We start from the raw sequence: 23,349 nt of genomic DNA on the forward strand, positions 1-23,349 counted from the left end.
AAATATTTAAGTCAAATGTCTTCATGTGGTTACTGCAAGAGTTGTGCTGTTGATTACACTGTGGCAAAGAGGCTGAGTCAGCTACACTTCAGTGTTAATCCTTGTGTATCTCAGAGAAATTATGGAGTCTGTCTACATCCAACACACAACACAAACGTCACGGCACTTTATTACAACTGTAACCACTTCAGTTCCCAGCAGCACTCAGTCCTAAAACCACTGCATCACTCCAACACCAAACATCAAGCTACCAGTCAGTGGCCGATGTCCATGCTAACATATTTGCTATTATATAAGTCTATCATGCTCACTAAGGCTACATTTATTTTATGAAAAATACAGTAATATTGTGAAATATTTTCAATATTTAAAAAAATATTTACACACATTCACACAACTTTTGCCAAGCTAGGACTCAAAAGCCAGAGCAAATCAACACCACACAACCACACACCACACCACACAAATCGACATAAATTCAAGCAGAGCTATAAATGAACGCAAAGCCAAAATGCAACTGTAGATATACGGAGATGCTTTCATAATAATTTCTCACTAATTATTGAGAAATCTGTACATTTCACCACATAAAATCCATGAAAGTGGACTTCTGCGACATTAACCTCAACGCAATGCAGTGTCTTTAATGAAAAAAGGTGTGTAAAATGTGCCCTTGATGTAATAGCTACAAGGTAATGAACTAATAATTATAGTCCACTCTGCATGTGCTGAGAACATAAAACACAAGCGATAGGTAATTAGAAAATAATTTTTTATGCATTGTCTTCTTTGTATCAAGCCAAGGTCAGAGAATCTAGATACGCTGTAGTGGGACCATCAGAGAACATCAAACCACATTTAATATAAGGAATGATCTGGAGGTGTGAAGGCAAGTTTCATTCCGGGCACAGACACTGAAGGCCGGATCTTTATGCCTGCCTATTTCTGTGCTGCTCACAGTTCTTTAAAACGAGCAAAGAGCATATCAGTGCCATCATCCTGTGGACTGCACAGAGGCCAACAATTATTCTCAAAAGGGTGTAACTGTAATTTAATATCAAACATTACAGATAAAGATGACAGGCAGACAGACAAGCAGATATCCAGTTAGTCTTTTTGAACTTGTGTACATTAAACATACAGATAGATAGATAGATAGATAGATAGATAGATAGATAGATAGATAGATAGATAGATAGATAGATAGATAGATAGATAGATAGATAGATAGACTTCTTGAACTAGTGTACATCTCTTACAGAAAGACAAATGAATAGTCACAATCAAGACCTTAGAAACAGAAGATGACAGCGATTCTCCTTTGCACACAGCTTTTACAATCATCAATTCCCCTGTACCAATCAAAACTGTGTAAGCCAAGTGTCTTGCTGTGTGGCCCCTGGATGGTGCTGGTCGCCAGTAGTGACTGACACACATGTAAAATTAGGTCAAACTGTGAAATAGCTGACACGGACCGTTATTGGACATTATTCACACCTTTACCAACAAACACGAGTCTATGTATTGTGTAAACAATATGCAACCCTATAAACAGCAAGTCTGAGCACCATAAGTAGATATATTTTGTCTTGAAATACATTAAAATTTCCGAGTAACGTTACTTACCGGTCTAAAACAAAGTAAAGGTCGTAGGCGCCGTGGCAAGAAGGGATGTCTGCTTTAAAAGATGAAAAACATAAACAGAAGAAAAGCGTCGCCGTGGTTGCCACGGTCCTGAGAGTTGCCTTTGTCATGGTGAGTTATACATCCGCGGGATAAAAATCATAAGAATGGTCCTAAACCCGACTTGAATGACGTTTTCTTATATAAAGAGGCATACAAGCAATGTCAGTTTCAAAACAAAAGCGCTGTGTCCGCCGGTCTGGAGCAACATAACGTTACTCCACTTTATAGCGTTGCAGAAAAGTTCAACTTCTTCCTGTGAAATGGCATATGCAACGTCACTATCTGATTTCTTCACTTATCCGTTTTACGCCACCCCTAAACTGAATGGCTGCTGTCACCTTTTTTTCAACAGGAAAAAGGCAGAGCAACGTAATTGTTTGAAAAGTTGCTTGCGAGTTCGAGTGCTTCACCTAATTTTAGATGCGCATGCGCGTCCGCCCAGATGTTCAACAGTGTTCTGAGGTCAAAATGCTGTTTGGCAGCTGTGATCCTCAAACAGGATGTGTATTTGAATAGGACTATAAAAGACACGTTGCTTTCTTCTTCTGTGGGATACTCTGATTGTATTTAGTAGGGATAGGCCTACTCTATGTAACAGTGATTTCATTTTTGATTGCAGGCAGTAAACAGACTGTTGACTCCTGTATGTGGCAATATATGGCCTTGAGTCATGTTTTGTGTAATCTGCCTGGGGAAATTTTTATGTGAATAAAATAAGCCCTGAAGATAATGTATTCACATCAAATTTGGTAATTATTATCAAAAGAGGTTGTGCTTGAAGAAACCAAGCAGATAAGCTAAAATATTTGATACCATAGGCTACTGAAATTGAAAACCACTTCCATAAAAACCACATCCTGATTTGTATCTCTACCATTTTTTTTTTTCACAACATCTGTGGCTTTGCGTAAAATTAGCCTTGTATGAAGAAAAAATGAAATGTATTCATTGTTTCTCTATAATTAACTAATTATTATCTATTATTAACATAATAAGATAAGAAAAGTCTCCAGGTCATAAAAGCTTTTTTTCTTCTTTTCTTCTAATTATTATTATTATTATTATTATTATTATTAAAAATAATAATAATTCGGATTATCTATTTATGAATTCCTCATTTGCAAACTGCTTTAAATGAAAGTGTCTGCTAAATCAATAAATGTAATAATATTAATAATAATATAGGCTTTTGAGAACATTTATTTGGAGGTCTGTTAGTGGGGTAGAGAACTGTTTTACAAGTCTGCTTTTCCACTGTGCCATGACAGGACTTAAGTTTCATTCACTTTTTTAAATGCCCTAATTACCAGCGTCGATGGATTTTTTATTTGCATTTACTTTGTTTTCAAGATTACAACTCTTGAAAACAAATGTAATTTAATGACGGAGTTATGCAAAGTGCAATACATATCATGCTTTGAGTTGCAGAAACCATCATAAACCATGAATTTTTAATAAGGCCATGAATCAAACACAGTCAAATCTTCATAATTAACTTGGATTATATCGATAATTGTAATATATCCAGATGATGGATCTAAAGTGGTATGGTAGTGTAAACACTGTTTGTGTTTTACATGCTTGATTATGGTGATGTACTGACAATTTCATAAAAGTTCTATTCCGTTGGTTTGTCATGGACATTTTAGTGGTAAGAATAATTGGAAATGACAGGGAAAACAATTCAACTAATTGTGAAATGCACTGAGGTGTTGAAACTCATTATCAGAGCAGTCCATAACAAAAAAACAACGGGATCCATAATTTCAGGCAACATTTTCTTCTCCCGTGAAACGGTAAACAACAGCCAAAAACAATAGGTATAGATTCACACACACACACAAAAGAAACATCTTTTTGGTATGAAACCCTCTGTTTCTTTGCTATGTGCATGAAGGATTTGTGCTCATGTTAATATTTAGTCATTTTAATGTAATTTAAAATTTTGAAAGAGTAGTGCAATGTATGGTGCAATATGATCATATAAGTCTAAATAATTCATAATTAGGAATTTTCAATAAATAGGTACTGAGAGCAAATTTTAATTGATTAATTTGACCCGTACAGTATGGGACTGTTGATGGGGTCTTTATCTTGCCTTAAAATCTTTCAAATCTATAAAATCTATAATTTGTACTTAGTATATAATTTGTTTTGACAACACATAAGTTGAACGGACCACCAGGAAGTCCCAGTGCACCCCATGAGTCAGTTCATCCTGGATATCCTGGATGTGCTGCAGACAGACCTCCATCAGTGTCATTCATACCATCAGTACCTCAGATAATCTTTCCCCGAGTGAGGCTAACACGCAGCTAAGTCTGACCTGCATGTCTCCTCTCATCTCTTCTCTGTACCCTGAAAAGAGGGATGAATTGTGGCTTAATGGAGTTAATTGTTGCCATGGTTGGGCCTGTCATCTTAATGAGAGGATTCTGCAGAGTGCCTGCTCGTCCTTCCTCTTCTACGTGGAGCAGGCGTCCGTGAACATGCCCAAGTAGGACTGAACAGGAGGAAATCAAAGCAGACAGGGCTGGGTTCATGAGGATTGACCTGTAAGAAAGACTCAATCAGAGCAGGTAAAAGATGTCGGAAGAGGAGAGCGCTCGGACGTGCATGACAAGAGTGAGATACCACAACACATCCTGATCTGGCTATGGCATTTTATTGATTTTCTCTGTTAAAAGACTGGATAAATTGCAGTGTAAAACAAATTGTTTATATAATTTGGTAGACCGGAGCAAACTGTCACATACACTACCGTTCAAAAGCCTAGGGTCGGTAAGAATTTTTGTACGTTTTTGAAAGAAGTCTAAGCTCACCAAGGCTTTATTTATTTGATAAAAAATACAGTAATACTGTAAAATATTATTACATTTAACACAACTGTTTCCTATTTTTTAATAGACCTATATATTTTAAAATGTAATTTGGTCATGTTGGCAAAGCTAGATTTTGCCATTACTTCATTCTAATCATTCTTCATTTCCGTGATAGGCCTAAACAATTTTCAGGATTCTTTGATGAATGGAAAGCATTTATTTGAAACGTTTTGATATTTTGAAGTCATTTGTAACATTATAAATGTCTTTACTGTTGTTAAATGTAAAATTTTCTCTCTGAAAAAAAATATTTCTTTCAAAACATTTGTAAAATTTTAATATTTTTTACTTTCATTTTTAATTTAAATATAATTTCAGTCCATACTTGTTTTACTGCTTATATGTAATTTAAAAAAAGTCTACAATAGGCTTTTAATGGCAGCTTCCGCATAGTGCGATCAATTATAGAATTAGAATTAGCCTTTATTTTCATGGCATCGGGATACAACAGAATATTAAAGACTGCTCAGCGGTGCTACAATACACATGTAATCAACACAATAACATTCAATTTATAAACTTAAGTGCAGCAGGTAAGACACAAAAGTGCAAGTTAAAGGTTTCAAACATATTGCACATTCCACAGTAAATATACTGTATAAATAGTGCAAGATAGCCCATAGTTTAGGGACTGGATGGCTTTTGGATAAAAACTGTTCAAGAATCTGGCAGTGTGCATTTGACTTGCCCTGTATCGCCTTCTTGAGGGCAGGAGGGTAAACAGGTGGTGACCGGGGTGAGTTCCTTAATAATGTTTTTTTGCTCTGCATAGGTACCGGGTGTTGTTTACAATGTCCTCTAGTAATGGGATAGAGCAGCAAATGATATTTTGCCCTGTGTCTATGACTCTATGTAGAGCTTTTTTTTTTTTTCTTCAGTTCCTGAGGCAGTATGTTAAGACACTCTCTATGGAAGAGCGGTAGAAGGCCACCAGTAGCTTTGAACACAGATGTTTTTTCTTTAGGACTCGCAGGAAGTGCAGACGCTGATGTGCCTTTTTAACAGCAGCTGTTGAGTTTGTGGACCAGTAGAGACTAGATAAATGGATTCCCAGCAATTTAAAACTGCATACTCTTTCCACACAGTCTCCATTTATAAAGATGGAGGGAGGGGGAATTAGCTTTGCACTTCCTGAAGTCCAAGATGAGTTACAGTGAGGAAAATAAGTATTTGAACACCCTGCTATTTTGCAAGTTCTCCCACTTGGAAATCATGGAAGGGTCTGAAATTGTCATCGTAGGCGCATGTCCACTGTGAGAGACATAATCAAAAAAAAAAATCCAGAAATCACAATATATGATTTTTTAACTATTTATTTGTATGATACAGCTGCAAATAAGTATTTGAACACCTGTCTATCAGCTAGAATTCTGACCCTCAAAGACCTGTTAGTCTGCCTTTAAAATGTCCACCTCCACTCCATTTATTATCCTAAATTAGATGCACCTGTTTGAGGTCGTTAGCTGCATCATACAATCAGTAAGAATCCAACTACTAACATGGCCAAGACCAAAGAGCTGTCCAAAGACACTAGAGACAAAATTGTAAACCTCCACAAGGCTGGAAAGGGCTACGGGGAAATTGCCAAGCAGCTTGGTGAAAAAAGGTCCACTGTTGGAGCAATCGTTAGAAAATGGAAGAAGCTAAACATGACTGTCAATCTCTCTCGGACTGGGGCTCCATGCAAGATCTCACCTCGTGGGGTCTCAATGATCCTAAGAAAGGTGAGAAATCAGCCCAGAACTACACGGGAGGAGATGGTCAATGACCTGAAAAGAGCTGGGACCACCGTTTCCAAGGTTACTGTTGGTAATACACTAAGACGTCATGGTTTGAAATCATGCATGGCACAGAAGGTTCCCCTGCTTAAACCAGCACGTCAAAGCCCGTCTTAAGTTTGCCAATGACCATTTGAATGATCCAGAGGAGTCATGGGAGAAAGTCATGTGGTCAGATGAGATTTAAACTGTCTATAACAGGCTTCTTTGGGACCGGGATGATAATGGCTAATTTAAGGCAGGTGGAACGATGGCTTGTGACAGGGACAGATTAAAAATGTTTGTAAAGACAGCAGCAGGTTCGTAAGCACAAGCCCTGAGTACCTTTCCAAGCACTCCATCAGGGCCTGCAGGCTTCCTCGGACTCACTAACTTAAACGCCTGTCTCACCTTGTGTTCCTGTACAGTCAGTGTCTGGGTGCCTGTATCAGTGTATCAGGAGGAGATGTATGTTGGAGTGGAGACTTTGTTTCAAAATGAGCAAAGAAACAGTTTAACTCCTCTGCCAGTGATGTGCTGGTGTTACAGCCAGTGGTGGCGTTGCCCTTGAAATTTGTAATATGCTGCACTTCCTGCCACATCCGCCTTTTGTTGTTGCCGGTAAAGTGTTCCTCTATCTTCCTCTTGTGAACCAGCTTATTATCTTTGATGCCTTTTTTTAGTATTGCTCTCATGGTACTGTAAAGAGCCCTGTCACCTGATTAGTAGGCCATATCACGAACTCCGAAGAGAGTATAGTATTCTGACGTCATCAGGGTTTCTGGTTTGAAAAGACCCGGAGACAAAGCCTTAATGAAAAGTGTAGATTGATGTGGGGGGGGGGGGGGATTAAAGTTGTTTAACATAAGGCAGAACCATGAAGGGGTATGAATACTTTCACAAGGCACTGTATACAGTATTTGGACTTTACAAAGTTACACAAATCCATTTCAGCTCCTATTAAATAATTTGGTGAACCACACCAGCACCAGATCTGTCACCTCTCTGCCCAGTGAACAGCATTTGAAAGGAGTCAGAGAACAAGCAAATTAAAAACCTGTCTCTCAGCACAATTTGAATATGTCATTTCTTCTCTCTCTGTCTCTCTCTTTATTTACCCTCTTGACAAGCAGCCTGTGCTGGCAGCTTTGTCCATCAAATGACACCTGCTTCTCCTGATTGTTTGTTCAACTTCCTGTCTGAAGCTCTGTAGATAAAAGTCAGTGTTCTACTACAGCTGTCTTTACTTTTTCCATCTCCATCACATCACAACATGTCTCCAAGACACTAGTGGATAAACAACACATAAAATGTACTCACATTTCCTTCACAAGGCACTTGAAAATAATTATGTGTTCTTGTAAAATAGCCTTCATGATTAAATATGTAACACTATGTTCTTTAGCAGATGTGGATGCCCAATCAATAAACAATGAATAAAATCCAATTAATAATACAGCTTCAGTCACACCAATAAGTAATTTGAACGGGGTTACAAAATGTGAAAAAGAGAATTCTCACAGTCATACAGTAAGTAAATGTTGCAATGAAATATCCCTTTGTGGAAATACACTTGCAAAGAAATAAGTTTATGACTTAAGACTAGTCATAAGACTAGTTGACGCAATACAAAAACAAACCGCTATATTGAGAAATCGACTGAACTCTTAAGCCTTTTCTCTGCTTTTTCAAATTGAACCAATCATATTGATAGAAGTTGACGTGTTAAGTCATGAGTTAGTCACGATAATCTTATTGTTGTGTCTGTCTTTATCCTATAAAACCTGATGTATTCTTCTTTTTGGGGGGCATTCTCTCTGAAATTTGTCTGAGATCCTCCGGCTGTGATTTCTGTCGGTTATTATTGCTGCGCAGCAAGTTAGGGTTAGGGAACTCGAGTTGTCGACTGTAGACGCGCTAGAGTATAAAGATTATTAAGTGTCGACTGTAGACGCTTGGGTGTCGATTGGAGACTAGGGTTCCAGGTACGTAGGAAAAATCTACCACAGTACACTGTGAGACCCCTTTGTCACTAATTCAACTCCATTCATGTGTGACTTCTACAGGGCATCTGAACTTCTATGTATAATACACATACACAAATATATAACCGTATATAAATGCAATTTTAAAAACACTGCAGAATAATGCAAACAAAGATTCCCTTAACAGTAGCACAAACTGGAAAAGAAAATCCTCCCTTGCAAATGCAATTACTTAGGTGGTCACACATGAGTTCACATGTTGGGGAAATAGCTCCTTAATAAATATGACAAGCTTGCCACCACGCATCTCCTCTGAACTCCTTGAGGTTTCTACTGCAATGTGACAAAGTCTTCAGACAGCAAGGGCCTGCGCTAGTTCCTCTCCCTGTCAGCTTGCCTTGACAGCTGCCATTTTCAGTGGCCCAGCGTTCCTCCCACCGCCTGCACAATCACGCTCTGCGTTTGTTATTTTTTCCACCTCATCCTTCTCAGGAGTACGGAACAGAGATTACAACAGCCAGAAAAACAGCAGCGTCACTTTCGATTAGAGGAAAGTAGAAAGTGAGTTTCTGAAAGCCGCATCTAACTTTATGACACGGTTGAGAAGGTACATTTTGTGTTGTGCATGTTGGGACCTCCCAGTCGGATCACAGGGAAGGCCTTCTTTATCTTTGTTTAAGCTCATCTCTCTCTATGCTTATGGATATTAGGAAATAGAGACAGGCAAACAAAATGTTCTGCTTTCATTTAGCACATCAAGACAACCTGAGTGATTCTGAACCAGCATGAGCAACTCATCACCTGCCATTATGGCTCGATGTGAGGCTTTCTCATTCTCTCATTCATTGGAGAGAGCTGTCTGCCATGTCAGTGCACATCGCAGATGATTATATCAGTCATTTCAGCCAAGCAGAACACAAATGGCCAAAACGAGTGAGAGGCAGTCGCAGCTGCAATGGCCTTTTCTAGCACATCCTTCCATGTGGAGTCTGGACTGACACCCAGTGCAGCACATTTTCAGACAGATGGACATGCACACCTTTTTGTTTTCCCTTTTTTGAAATGCCAACGATATACTGGATATATTTGTATGCACAAGCAACCTCGTGTGCTCCATCAAGGAATGCATCAAAACACAAACCATTGTTGCCTTGCTAGATGTGCATGTAGAAACATGAGGCTGAGGGAGGAATGCACTGCAAAAAAACATAATATTCTGAAAAACAATTTAAATGATCTGATTATTATAAAAATTATTTGAATATTATAAAATATTTCTGTAATGGCAAAGCTGAATTTTCAGCAGCCACACTCCAGTCTTCAGTGTTACATTATCATTCAGAAATCATTCTAATATGTTGATTTGACGCTCAAGATTTTTATCAGTTAAAAATGGTTGTGGAATGGTGATACATAGTTTGTGTGGTAACTGTGATGCATGGTTTCAGGGATTTTTTTTTTTTTTTTTTTTTTTTTTTTATGAATAGAAAGTTCAAAAGTACAGAATTTATTTAAGGGTTTTTTGTAATAATATACAAGTCTCAACTGTCTTACTTAAAGACAGCAAAGTTTTACTGACCCCAAACTTTTAAATGGTAGTGTATATGTATACAAAATGTGATTAAACGGCATAACAGCCTAATTATCAAATTCTGGCTTCTTTCATGTCTTTAAGCCATCTCAGTCATCCTATGTTTACGGCAGAACACCAATAAGAGAGGTTGTAATTGCTTTAAAATTATTTCATAAAGAACCAAAAAACAAAATCAGAACCTCTAAATTCTAATGCAAGCAGAGATGGACTATCTGATTGTCTAGCAATGTCTTTCTAATTTTCTCCCAGGTTTTTAACAGCCCACTTAGAGCACGTGTCTCCCTTCTATGAGGTCAGTTATCATTCATTAAATGACTCTAATAGACACCACGGATGTGGTACCTAAACAAGATTAAATATGAACACTTACGATACCAGTAAGCTCAGGCCAATCTCTGCAATATTTAGCAGGACATTGAGCTGCACAGCCTCAACCCAAATTAACCTAATATAAAGCGCCACACTCTCTTCCGCTCTCTCATGGATGGTAGAATGGATGTCATGCTTCAGTTGAACTTTTATAAGGCTCAGGACCAATCATTGACAAACACTCAAGTCAGTTACAGCTCGAGGAGCGTGGCACTGTTCCTCATTCTTGTTAAATCATGCTTCTTCTTTCAGGCTAAATTTATAGGAATTATTATTAGAGGTTGAGAGTTGGGTCTGCAATTGATTCTTTTACTGTGCAGTTAGTAATACATTGGGTCTGCAATTGATTCTAGCCAGTACATGTTCTGGCCCTTAAAGCTAGAATAAAAATCGTTTTTATAATATATATATATATTTTTTTACTTTGCAATTACTAATACACTTTAGTTTTTACCAGTGTGCAAACTATTCCGTGACTTTGACCGAGGTGTGTATCCACAGACCCCTCACATATCCTCTGCTCATTGATATTTCGCCAGTTTGATGAACTTTTTTTCCTCAGTGCCACAATCTACTCCCAGAGCTGGGAAACAGAAATACAGAACACTGCCTCTGTGCCGTAAAACTCCCTCATAAACACTGGTGATCTGGGGGCCAGCCCGCAGAGTCCCACCATTCCGTGGGTTTGCTGATGGTCTTTGATTCACTCTGCTACGGTCGGCTCAGGCCACCAGGGTTTCAGAGGTAACCGGCTGTGCTGACAGCTTCTCCTCAAGGCATTTGCCATCAACTTACCATCTCACCCCTCTTCTGTAACATCAAACACACCTTCCTAACACACACACACACACACACACACACACACACACACACACACACACACACACACACACACACACACACACACACACACACACACACACACACACACACACACACACACACACAACAACAACAACAACAACATCAAATGTCAATACTCCTGAGTGTGCTGCTGTTATCATGGCAGAGTTTCATTTATGGAGAACAACAGCTGCATTCCAGCCTTTAGTAGGCTCATAGGAAAATAGAAAAACAGTCCAAAATCACATAGCAATTAAGTAATATCACATGAGCTAGTGCTGTTGTTTTATATGCTTCCTCAAAAATCTCTTCGATATAGGAACATGCACACCGATAGTATATATAGGCCCATATATGAGAGTGTGTGTGTGTGTGTGTGTGTGTGTGTGTGTGTGTGTGTGTGTGTGTGTGTGTGTGTGTGTGTGTGTGTGTGTGTGTGTGTGTGTGTGTGTGTGTGTGTGAGTGTGTGTGTGGATGGATGGATGTCACACACAGAAAGCCAAAAAAAATAAAAAATAAAACAACACCTACATCACCACGTTGTTTAGGGGGGTTTCAAGAAAAATCCTCCTCGCTCATCCATAAACAAACTCCAGCATATTGTTATGGATTTTTTAATGAATAAAATAGTAAACCATCTTTTACACTAACCATGTTTCTAACATCTAACCCTTACTTCCCCTTTTAGGCCTAACAGTCCAACACTTTGAACAACAATCTGTTCTTGTGTTATGGGGAATTCTGAAGTGCTGACAATGACAATAATGCATTAAGTCATGAATTAGTCACAATGATCTTATTTGTTGTGACTGTCTTTATCCTAAACCTGATGTATTATTCATTTTGGGTGAGATTTTCTGAGGAAATGCTCGAGAACTCCCCTGACCACGGTTAAATACACCGCTTGATCTTTAATGTTGTGGATCTATTTCTTTGTTGGAGGTCCAGGACTTCTTGTTCAGATACATGGTATCATGGATTCTAGCAAATACCAACAGATAAAAAATCAAAACCTGACAGCCTCTGCTAGAAATCTTATAATGGGTTGTGGGTGGATCTTCCATCTGGACACTGATCCAAATCAAACATCAAAATCAACACAAAAATGTGTCACTGAGAACAAATTGTAGCTTCTGCCATGGCCGCAGTTCCCTGACCTGATGAGTTGAGTGAACTCAAGAGAAGAAGCACCAAAATGGATCTGGGAATCTGAAGGATCTGGAGATATTCTGTATGGAGGAATGGTCTCCGATCTCTTGTCAGGTGATTTCCCAACTCATCAGGCATTATAGGAGAAAACTCAGAGCTGTTATCTTGGCAAAAGGTATTTAATAAAAGGGTGCTAATAATTATGGCCAGTGTGTTTTGGAGAAAAACATTTATTTCATGATGCAATTTCTCTTCACCAACAATCTTTTATTGGTTCTATTAATATTAGTTTACATATCAGACTCACCCTACACAAGTTAATATTGAGTTACTTACATTTTCACCTATTACTATATTTATGTTTTTCTCTGCAAAGAGTTTGACACAAAGCCACAACAGTGTAGTTCCTGAATGAATCAGTGTATTTGAATTAATTGTGTGACTCAATGATTCAATAACTAACTCAAGAAGTCACTTTTCTCCACATACTGGCATATCAATGTAACTTGCGGAAAGAATCATTAAAAAGTCCCAACTGCTGACACAAGAATAAAACAATGAAAAGTTCTAGCGCTGTTGGACTGTATGTCAGAACTCTTGGAACACAATATGCTAGTAAAATTTTAAAGGGAATATATGTGTGAAATAACAAATAACAGTCAAGACTTTATGACATGATATATACTGTATAGCATCACTCTGTTATCCTGTCCATGATGGAGTGGCATGTGAAAGGCCTGTGTAAGAGAGAATCTGAAGGACTGCTGGGGCCAGGCCCAGTCCTTCGCCGCCAGACGTGAGCTTTCCTCTTAGCGAAGGGAGGGTGAGCATATGCCCTGGGGCCGTCCAAAACCTGGAACATTAAAACTTGCCATGGTGGCTCAGCTCAGCCGTGAACCCTGAGCTAGTCTGGCAGCTTGGCTGCAAGGAAGGATCTGAAGCCTGGACGACTGGACCTGCGGTCAGAGCCAGGGCTGGTCTCACTGTCTTCTTGCACTATGAACAGGTATCATCGATTACAAACGGAATGTCCAAATCTCCTTGAATTCTGGAGTGGCTAGACAGAGGTTTTTAGCAGGGGCCATGGTGCAGATGATTTCAGCGTGGGAACACACACATTAGAGGGAAATTATCGAAAACTAACTTCTTGACATTCAACATTAGATTATTTTTTTCAATTAAAAAAAAAAGAAGAATATTAAAAATACGAATATAAAAATATACAAATTATTGATGTCAAAATTCCATGTTCAATTGTGCATGCTCATTTTCATTATTTTTATAAATAGATTTCCTGTATCAGCATCATCATAATCATACATTTTAAAAACACTCATTTTAAAAACAGTTAAATGTAATCTTTAGCAGATCTTTAAAAAAAATAAGTATCCATTTTTCAAACTTTACAATATAACATTGTGATGCATAAATGCATTTGTAGCATTTAAAATAATCGATTTTAGTAGTGTTTTATTGTCAATCTATCTTGACAAAAAAATGAACAAAAAAAAATATTATATGCCGTGCCATTTATCAGTTAACATATAGATAAATATTGGTTTATCAGTATCTGAAAGTATTTAATTGTCAATGAATCCCAAAACTTTCTGTACATGGAAAAGCAAAACTTCATAATTTATATGCACACTACTCCTTTGGTTGTCAGAGCAAAACAGTCTCATGAAAAGACATAAAAAGTCATTGATTTTGCCATCTCATACAAATTATTACAAGTTGTAATGAGAGTGTGGGACTACATACTATAACAAATGTCATGCTCCGAATGCCAAAGCGATGTTTTCCCCTCAATTTCTCCTCCACTTCACAGCGAAGCTGAATGAACACAAAGGCTGAAGGGTCTAAACATTGAAAGGGAGGGTGAGTAAAATATGATTCCCCAGCACCAGTTTCTCCTCTTGCCCAAATCTTCTCTCCTCTAACACTTGCTAACTCACTCTTGATTGTGCTGTGGGAGATGCAGGAGGACATCAGTGCACTTGTCTGAGGAAATGAAGTCCCCCCCTCCCCTCCCCCCTCTTCATCTCGCTCTCTCTGCACAGCCCTCGCTGTGTTTTTGGCAGTCACAACTGACCATCATGAGCCGTGGTGCCAATTTCAGTGAAAACTGGCACATATGGCAGCTGAAGTGCCATATGCCATAACAGAATATTTTTGGCGGTTTCCTCCATTTGTATAATCACTGGATCCGATATAAAAGTGGCTCATTATTAATTATTCCTTTTACCATTTTGTACCCCTTTAAAAGAACCATTTTATGCAAGTGCAGCTCTGAGAGTTCAGATAAATTGGAGTATTTGGTCATTTACAAAGAGATTAAAGGAGATGGATTTGGGATTCTACCTGTGAGTCTTCTGTAAGCCCTGGAAAAGCACCTGTGTGCGCATGATGAGAAAGAGACAGACAGAAAATGCTCAAATCTTCTTTCCCTCTGCTCTAAACACTCACATACCAAGACCATTGTTTTGTCTTCCTCTTTGCAGGGTTTAGACTCCTTCCTTTTCCTCTTCTGCCCTCCATTGGAAAGACCATGTTAAGTCTTCAGCTCAGTGCACTGGCCCAATAAACTTTCTTTATATCTACTTACCTACCCATCTATGTTTCGATCTATGTATGTATCGAACTATGTATGTATCTATGTATCTATGTATCTATGCATCTATCTGTCCGTCCATCTATTTATCTTTTAATCTCTTGGTCTACATGTAAGTAACAACCTTTATACATTTTTGCATTATTTTTGATAACGTATACCTGCATTAAACGTACTTTCACTGACACTGCAGTAGAAATGAACAATCGGGAGCTTTGTATTTATATTGTAAAATATTGTAAGTAATATAGTTTAAATCTGTGTTCTCTTCAATATGATAATGTCACTGGATAAATATGAGTCTTGTCCCTCCATCAGCTGATCCCTATTGTTATCATGATGCATGCAGTATGTTGTCATCCTTAAGCTCCTGCAAGAAAAGCAGCACAACAGCTGAATTGCTAAATAAAAAAAACAGACCCCTGTAAATTTTAATTATGCTGTGACTTACATCTGTTTGTAGTATGTTAATTTTTCTCCTTCTAATAAAATCATATCATTCTAGGTTAGTGCACGGCTTGTCTGAATGTCCAGAATAGAGTTGTTCTTAATCCCTCAGCAGCTTATAGTTCAAGACCACAATCTTTCTTTTCTCCTTCTTAAACACTGGATTATTTTCTTATAATCAGATAGACTGTTAATACAAAAGAATATCTTAAACGCTTTCAAGTCCCAGTTAATATATAATAAAACGTCTTTGTTGCAAAAACCTTGTTTAACATCAGGGTCATGTTGCGCTGACAAATGGCATTAAAGCGCTACAATTAGCCTCCGTACGAGCACGCCACCGAGAAATCTGCTCCGCCTTGTACTGAGACGGTAAAGCAAGTAAAGCAATGCTATTAACAGGGGCTATATGTTTTAGGACAATAAAGGAGGAGAAAGGGAGATTAATTCTGTCCACCGAACAGCCTCGGCCAGCCACCATGAACCTGCAGTTCATGAGCTAAGCAGATGGCTACTGATTGAGCAAGCTTTCAGAACACTCTATGGGAAAAAAAAAGTCCTTATCATGCTTGGCTGGACAAGTGTTTGGGGCAAGAACAGATTTAAGGTTAATACTGTGTAAATCTCTATATGTCAAAGGCCTCAGCATAAAATAAAAATTGCACAGGGAAGGGTGGGACAAGTCCCATCATTTGAAATGTATTATGTAAATTGCACTAAATATTTTATCTGTGGTAAAGAGCCTGGAAAATAATCATATATGTGAAAGAAATACAAAGAAAGTAATTATTATGAAAAAAAAAAAAAAAAAAACATTTTACAAGAAAAACTGTGCTTTGTGTAATGCAAAAACAATTTACCATATCAATCTGAATCGGATACACTTGATGCACTGGTGATATTTGAGTTATTCTTTTGTAATTTGCCATGAAGATCTCTAAATTGGGAGAGAATGGTGTTACAATAACATGTTATTTCCGTTTAGTCCTCTCTTTATCAGTGTAAAGGACAACATATGCTAAAATAGCCTAGTAATAATAATTCACTCAGTTGTAAATTACATATGGAGATTTATTTAAAAGAACTTACTTGTTCTTTCAAGTAAACAAAACAATACTTGTTTGATGGCCAAAAACAGGTAGACATCTTCAGTTAAAGAAACTGTTACATTCTAGAAATGCATTGAGATGATTTAAAACTCAAGCCTTCTGGACCCAGAACAAGCTGAAGAATCAGTTAAATCAGTTACACTTTCTTGATTCTGTCATCCACTTAAGCAGGTTACCTGCCCAAAACTGAAAGATTGTATGTAGGTTATTAGTAACTGCACTTTGGTGGTTATTTGCCATTGTATTTCACAAAGACCTCCTTCATATGGCAGCAACACATGCATTTATCTTCTGATAAAAGAGATTAGATGTACAAACCACAAGCTAAATCTGTTTTATGAGACAATTTATTCATTCTCTCAATCAAGGTTTTGAGTTGGACGCCATCCAATGTCAAAAAAACGACAAATCTATTGATTTGTTGAGCTTATTAAATCTTCAGACTGATTAACGTTATGTCGCCATATCGGTTAAAAACCTATAGCATACCGGCTCAATGTGTTGACAGAAACTCTAGTGTGTGCGTTTGGCTGGCTGAAATACTCACTGCTGTCTCCCACAGATGCTAATACAGACATCAGAATGAAGTCGTGCTGAGGTCAGGTTGAGCACGCGGAGCTCTCGCGCTGCTCTCCTTGAGATGGAGCGCCACAGCAGGTGAGCACGCGACAAGCCTCCGCGCTCATGAGCCGCATCTATCTCCACACATGCCGATAAGTATCAATCGAGTATTTTGCTAACTGTCAGTAGGCGAACCATCACTGAGAAAAGTAATAGTAGTTAGCCTAATACAACGACATAATTTAGAGCTGGATCACGTTGCAAGCGGCGACAAGTTGCATGGCTCTATTTAAACGTCCAAGCGAAGACAGCAGTCCCTGCATATTAAGGAAGCTGTGTGACAAAACGACTCAATGAACATCAACAGCAACTCAGAGTTACACGAAGAAACTTTTTCTTGGTCATTTTGGTATTGGCACGTTCATGAAATCAGCAGGCCTGTAGGTAAAGCAGAGCAAACGAAATTAGGCTATTTATTCTAACCGTCTTAAAAAGTAGCTATTTTAACAGAAAAACGTATAACTTATAATGTTTTAAAAGAAATACATGCTTTTATTTTATTTATTTTTTGACAATTTAAATATAAATAAAAGACATAGGCTACATGTACAATAACATGTAGGGCTAATGTTACTGTAAAATACAGTTGGATTTTGCTTAGGAGACAGATTATATTTATTAAAGCAAAGCATATTTTTACAGTAAAATGTTGTTAAAATTGTGTCTTAGCCTATAATTTGCGGAAAGTGCTCGAACCATAACATTTGTTTTGGATTTTATTTTAAAAGTTATTGGAGTTGAAGCGTTTTATGTGTTGATTAGTTCTTCTTTACTGCTTTATTTTACCCTGATGGTGTTTGTGTGGGTAGCCTAATACTCTGTCTTTGTTGTTATTGGCCACAGTAGAAGTCATCATGTGACCTTCCTTTGTGTTATTATCAGTAGCCTACATGTAACAGTAACAAACATAGGTTTGTAGCCTAGGCTACATCATGCCATTTAACGACTTAGCTACTGGGCTTAAGTACAATCATCAAAATGCTATCCCGCGTAATGCATAACATTGCTACTGTACTTTAACAGGAAAGGTCTGCAACGACAATTTCCATTTTTGACCATAAATGTAACAACATTTTACAATGTAGGCTACATGTAAAAACAGCATAATAAGCGTTATCTATTGAATATTATTCAAACATTAAAATGCATTTAAAAAATATGTGAGTGTTCTTTGTTTGAAAATATAACAGAATAATGAAATATTCAGCAAATTTGCATCTGACAGCAGTGCACTTGACAACGTTTCAGCATAAGCACTCTGCATGTACTAACTGTCGGCGACCGAAGAGTTAAAGGGAGGAGACGAAGCGTGTCACGCCTCATTGGGCAGATTATGTGCAGCAAACAAAAAGTGTGTATGTGGGTGCCACTCAGTCAGTCTATCGGCCCCATCTGCACGCCTCTCTGCGCTCGCGAATCATAAGACGGTCGGCAACACTGTCACTTTCAACCGACGGGGAAATGTACTGACTGCACGGACTTCACTGGACACGCTGAATAGCCTACTTGAAGATATATTGACGGCAATTTCAAAACCTTGTGGATTATTTTCCCCTAGAACCATGGTGAGTAATGACAATTTTGCAATAAAAACAACCGGAGGCTAGTAGTCTAATAGCCTACATGGGGGCTACGCAGAGCCCAAACAGCATCCTCGCAACCGAAAGCTCGCAGATGGTAGACGGAAAGTCATTGAATCAGGGAAACTGGTTACACATCATAAAGTCGTAAAGTTGGAAAGACAACAAGACCGTAGATAAAAAGCGCAATAAATTTCAGCCTGAAACATGAGGTCAATGGGTTCCGTCTCCTCTATTTTGGAAATGCGCATATATTCGTGGGTCTATTATAGTATTTAGTTGAAATGCATATTCAGTGGATCCTTTGTGTGATTCTCAGGAGAGTGAGAGTGGGACCTCACAGCTACAAAAGGAGAGAATCGTGAAAGGAAGGGCAAAATTCACACTAAAGGCTTTTTATGGATGAAGGGAACTTTTAGCATTTGTGTCCTGATAATACAACCAAGAGCCGGACGTGACCGTTTGAAATAGCATCTTCATAATAAATAAAAATGGTAATTTAAACGTTTTGCAGAAATATAGCTTATATGCTACGACATATTTCATATAGACTAACGTTTTTATACTATTTTTGTATTACGCGCACCAGTGTCAGCGTATGTGCGCTATAGCCTAAATGTAGCCTATGTAAAATAAAATAAAATAAAATAAAAAATATTAAAAAGAAACCGCTTTTTTATAACAGCACCCTGTACCTCTCATCTGAAAATCTGTAAACGAATTTGTAAATTGTGATTTATAAAGATGTTTTTTTTTAATAAACGTAAAGAGTTGCAATATTTAACACATTTCGTGCTCACCGTAGTTTAGTTTTACCTTCAGCTTTACTGCAGTAGCAACATTTTCCTTCACTCTTGTCGTTATAAAGAATTTTTCATTGTATTTTAAAAACATATATTTTTAACCTCATCAAAAACTGATGAATCATGGAAAATCACAGGAATATGCCGTTAAAATTATAATACACGTTTTAAAAAGACACGAACAAAATGTAAATGGAATATAGACAAATATAGCTAATATTAACACACTTTTTTTAAGTAGCCTACTGCTAAAACCCCTCTTGTATACAAATTACAAGAGTAAACTGCAATTCACTAGTAAAATACTGTACTACAGATTTACCTCATTTGTAAGTGCATTAAGGGTTTGGAGAAGAAAAATAATTAACTCCGCGTGCTGCCTTAATTAAAGTCTCAGAAGGAAAGTGGTGGATTATGGTAATGAGACATACGTTCATTCTTGTAAAAAGGAGCTAAAGGTTAGCTGACACGAAAACAGTGATGTTGACAGTGCCACTGAATCCATTCGATATGGTCACCGATTGTAAATAGACCAACCGGTCTCATAAGGCCAGATTTTCCTTGTCAAAGCCATGTAAAATATTTTCGAATACGCATTGAGAGTTATTAATAAAACGGTCACAGTCATGCGTTTAAATCGAATTAATGCATTGTAAGAAATATACATCCTCCCCCTTTTCTTGGATTAGCTACTTATATTTTCTGTCTTCTTTTACAGAATTAATTAAAAACTGCTTTAATTCTACATGCTTACATTTTATAAAACGCATTAGGCTAAATGACATACAATGTATTAGGCTACATCATATCAACAAAATATAGGCCTACTTTAAGCTTCTTTTTTTTCAGACACATAGGTCCATATCAGTAAATTTATATTTATTTATAAATCGAATAGAATTAACTTTAAAAAAGAAAGAAAGAAAAAAGACACTGGCCTAAATGTAAAGTAAAGCCAACTGCGTGTTGAAACTCCAAATCAGAAATGGAAAATAAAATATTTAAAACAATTCGCAAACCTTATATAATACAAATATAATATCTGTTGGATTTATTCCCGTTTAATTCACTGACATTTTGTCTTACAGCAAATGATGGAGGAATCCAGTTCGCACAGACTGGCCTGGGATGGAGACGCGAAAGCGATGCAGCAGTGTTTAACGGATATATTTACCAGCGTCTACACAACCTGTGACATTCCGGAAAATGCCATTTTTGGCCCATGTGTTCTGAGTCACACTTCACTGTATGACAGCATCGCCTTTATCGCTCTGAAGTCCACAGACAAACGAACGGCGCCTTACATCTTCAGGGTACAGTCACTGTTTATTTCAATTCCAACAAGTCGAGTGTTTGAAATGTACATTTATGTAGGCTAAGCCATATAGTTTGCTAACTTTCGCTACACCAATTACTACTACACTATTTATTTCGCCTTTACTAAATTGGGTTAGAGGAATTGTATTCTTTGCAATTAATTACCGATTGGCTATATTTGAACGATTGGTCCGATGTTCTAAGCGCTTTACTGGTACCGGACACAGGTGGACACGTCAGCTGCCAACAGCTCCTCAGAAGGCCTGATGTGGCTGAGGCTGGTCCAGTCGGCGAGAGACAGAGATGAACAGAACCTAGAGGCCTATGTGAAGAACGGGCAACTATTCTACAGGTCACTGAGGAGAATAGAGAAAGACGAAGAGCTGCTGGTGTGGTATGGCAAGGATCTCATTGAGCTGCTGCTCCTGAGCTCAGGCAGAAATCAAGTGAAAAATAAAGGTACACTTTGAAGATCAATTGTGCTATATTTTGGTTAAAAATAGAAGTTGGTGTTTGGATAATTAATATAGAGTTATGAAAGGTTTTTTAAAATGTATAGCCTACTTGTCAATCACTTATAAAAAAAAAAAAAAAATTCTAAATGATGTCTTAATAAAATTATGTATTACAAAATTCATATCATCATCATTAAGGACGCTTTTTCTAAAAATGTCTCTTTTCTTTTTCTCTTCTCCCCCCACAAATTATGTGTTTCAGGAACGTCACCCTTTTTGTGCCCGGACTGTAGCCAGCGTTTCCAGTTCGAATTTCCCTTTTTGGCTCATCTGAGATTCCGCTGCACTAAGAGACTACAAGGCATGGCCAGCCCAGAAGAGGAGGCCAAGGATGCCAGTGACCAGGCTAGTCTACCCCCTGCCAGGTCCAGTCCCAAACTGGGCCGATCTGATGGCTTCTCAAATCCACAGGACGGAAAGCCATCCACAGACTTCCATAATCTGGCCAGGGACATGGAGAAAAACAGAACCAGTCCGCCGAGCGACAAAGAGGCCGAGATCCTGAGCGAGAACTCTGGAAAGCGCAAGTTCTCTGACATGGAGGACAGCAGGAAAAGTGGATTACCTCAGCCTCTCAAATCCAAAGAGGAGTTGGCCAACTCGGCTCAGCAGTACCGTGGAGCGTACGGTCTGGACGAGAGCAGGCGGGCTTTTTCTCCCTCTGTTTCAGAGTCGACAGAAACCAAGAGGAGCGCCTTTACAGAGGTCAAGAAGTCACCTCAGGGCTTGAAGCACAACGGCAAAAACTCCAGCTCCAACTCAGAGAACAAGGAGGCTGGCCGGCCCAGCAGCAACCCGGCTGAAAAGCACCTGAACATCAGACAGGTTCTCAGCGAGACTCAACCCCCACAGTCCCGAATGGAGACCTCGTCAATTGGCAGTGCTTTCACTTCGGTGCCCCAGCAGGGTGGTGGAGGCTCGGAGAGAAAGAGTGCCTTTAGCCAGCCGTCTCGCACCTTCTCGCAGATATCACCTCTCGTCATGGCACCCAAGCTTCTGCCGGCGGTGGACTGCCATCCTGTAGTGGGCGACACCGTCTCCTCCAGTAGACTCTACCAGGCGGACCACCTTGCTGCGAAGCTCCATGGCTCAGAACTAGGCAGCAACTGCCCCGTGCCGGGTGGCATTGCCAAACAGAACCCTTTCCTGTACACCACAGCTTTCTGGCCCAAGACCTCAGGCCCCATCCAGCTGCAAATGCCCTCTGCTCTCACACTCCTGCCCCCTTCATTCACTTCCCTTTGTCTGCCTGCCCAGAACTGGTGTGCCAAATGCAATGCCTCCTTCCGCATGACCTCTGACCTGGTCTACCACATGCGCTCGCACCACAAAAAGGAGTTTGCCATGGAACCTCTTATTAAAAGAAGGAGAGAAGAAAAGTTAAAGTGTCCAATCTGTAATGAGTCTTTCAGGGAGCGGCACCACCTTTCCCGGCACATGACCTCTCACAACTGAATTTTTGAGGATTTATTCTTTTCTTTCTTTCTTTCTTTCTTTCCTCCTTTATTTATTTTTTTCCTTGCAACTTTTAAATCAAAATGGAATATGGTTAATCTGGAGGAGTAATGCCAACACGTTTGCTCTCATTTTAAAAAAAGACATTACTGTTTTGATTTCTCCAAATGTCATGTTTTTGTGTATGACGATGCATTTTCACTTAAAAACCTAAAATCTATTTATTATATGAAGCACTTATTATTTGAAAAAAAGGGACAGTAATAATGTAAGTGTACTTTGAATTTTGTATATATTTAATGTATAATGTATATAAATTAATTAAGAAGCAGATCATTTCATTGAGAGTTATTCAATGACATGTTATGTCTATATGCATAAGGATATTGAACATTGGGAACATGATGTTGAAGTGTATTTAAGAGTGCATGTAAATTATAGTTATTGGTATAAGATGCAGTCTATTCGAAACAATGTAAATACTTGTTTTGTTTGAATACAAAGTGTAATATTTTGTGTCTGTGAGGAATAGATTCAGTGTTTCTTCCTTTTGCTGAAATTTACTATTTGATAGTTTATCTAATCATGTTGAATGCTTTGACAATAAAATAGCTTTATTTTCACCT

At 38.4% G+C, this 23,349-nt stretch overlaps 2 protein-coding genes across 2 annotated transcripts in view; one reads left to right on the forward strand and one right to left on the reverse strand.

Annotated features, from left to right (window-relative positions):
- antxr2a (ANTXR cell adhesion molecule 2a) overlaps positions 1–2,126 on the reverse strand; it is a 50,375-nt gene extending 48,249 nt beyond the window's left edge. Inside the window, exon 1 of the mRNA XM_081366774.1 lies at positions 1,627–2,126. Coding sequence (XP_081222900.1) covers positions 1,627–1,754 — 128 coding nt within the window. The 5' untranslated portion in view covers positions 1,755–2,126. The remainder of the gene's footprint in view (positions 1–1,626) is intronic.
- Positions 2,127–18,420: 16,294 nt separating this feature from the next.
- On the forward strand, positions 18,421–23,349 carry prdm8b (PR domain containing 8b). The gene is made up of 4 exons (XM_081365427.1): positions 18,421–18,618; positions 20,525–20,749; positions 20,981–21,212; positions 21,471–23,349. Exons 1-4 carry the CDS (start codon positions 18,616–18,618, stop codon positions 22,721–22,723), a joined length of 1,713 nt encoding a protein of 570 aa, XP_081221553.1. The 5' UTR covers positions 18,421–18,615; the 3' UTR covers positions 22,724–23,349.

Source organism: Scardinius erythrophthalmus, assembly GCF_964197995.2.
Source record: "Scardinius erythrophthalmus genome assembly, chromosome: 5".
Lineage (NCBI taxonomy): Eukaryota > Metazoa > Chordata > Actinopteri > Cypriniformes > Leuciscidae > Scardinius > Scardinius erythrophthalmus.

What these genes read in the sequence shown, in the direction of transcription:
- prdm8b (XM_081365427.1), top strand. An exon ending in CGGCGCCTTACATCTTCAGG is followed by an intron (nt 20,750 to 20,980) that starts GTACAGTCACTG and finishes TACCGGACACAG; the next exon opens with GTGGACACGTCAGCTGCCAA. An exon ending in AAATCAAGTGAAAAATAAAG is followed by an intron (nt 21,213 to 21,470) that starts GTACACTTTGAA and finishes TATGTGTTTCAG; the next exon opens with GAACGTCACCCTTTTTGTGC.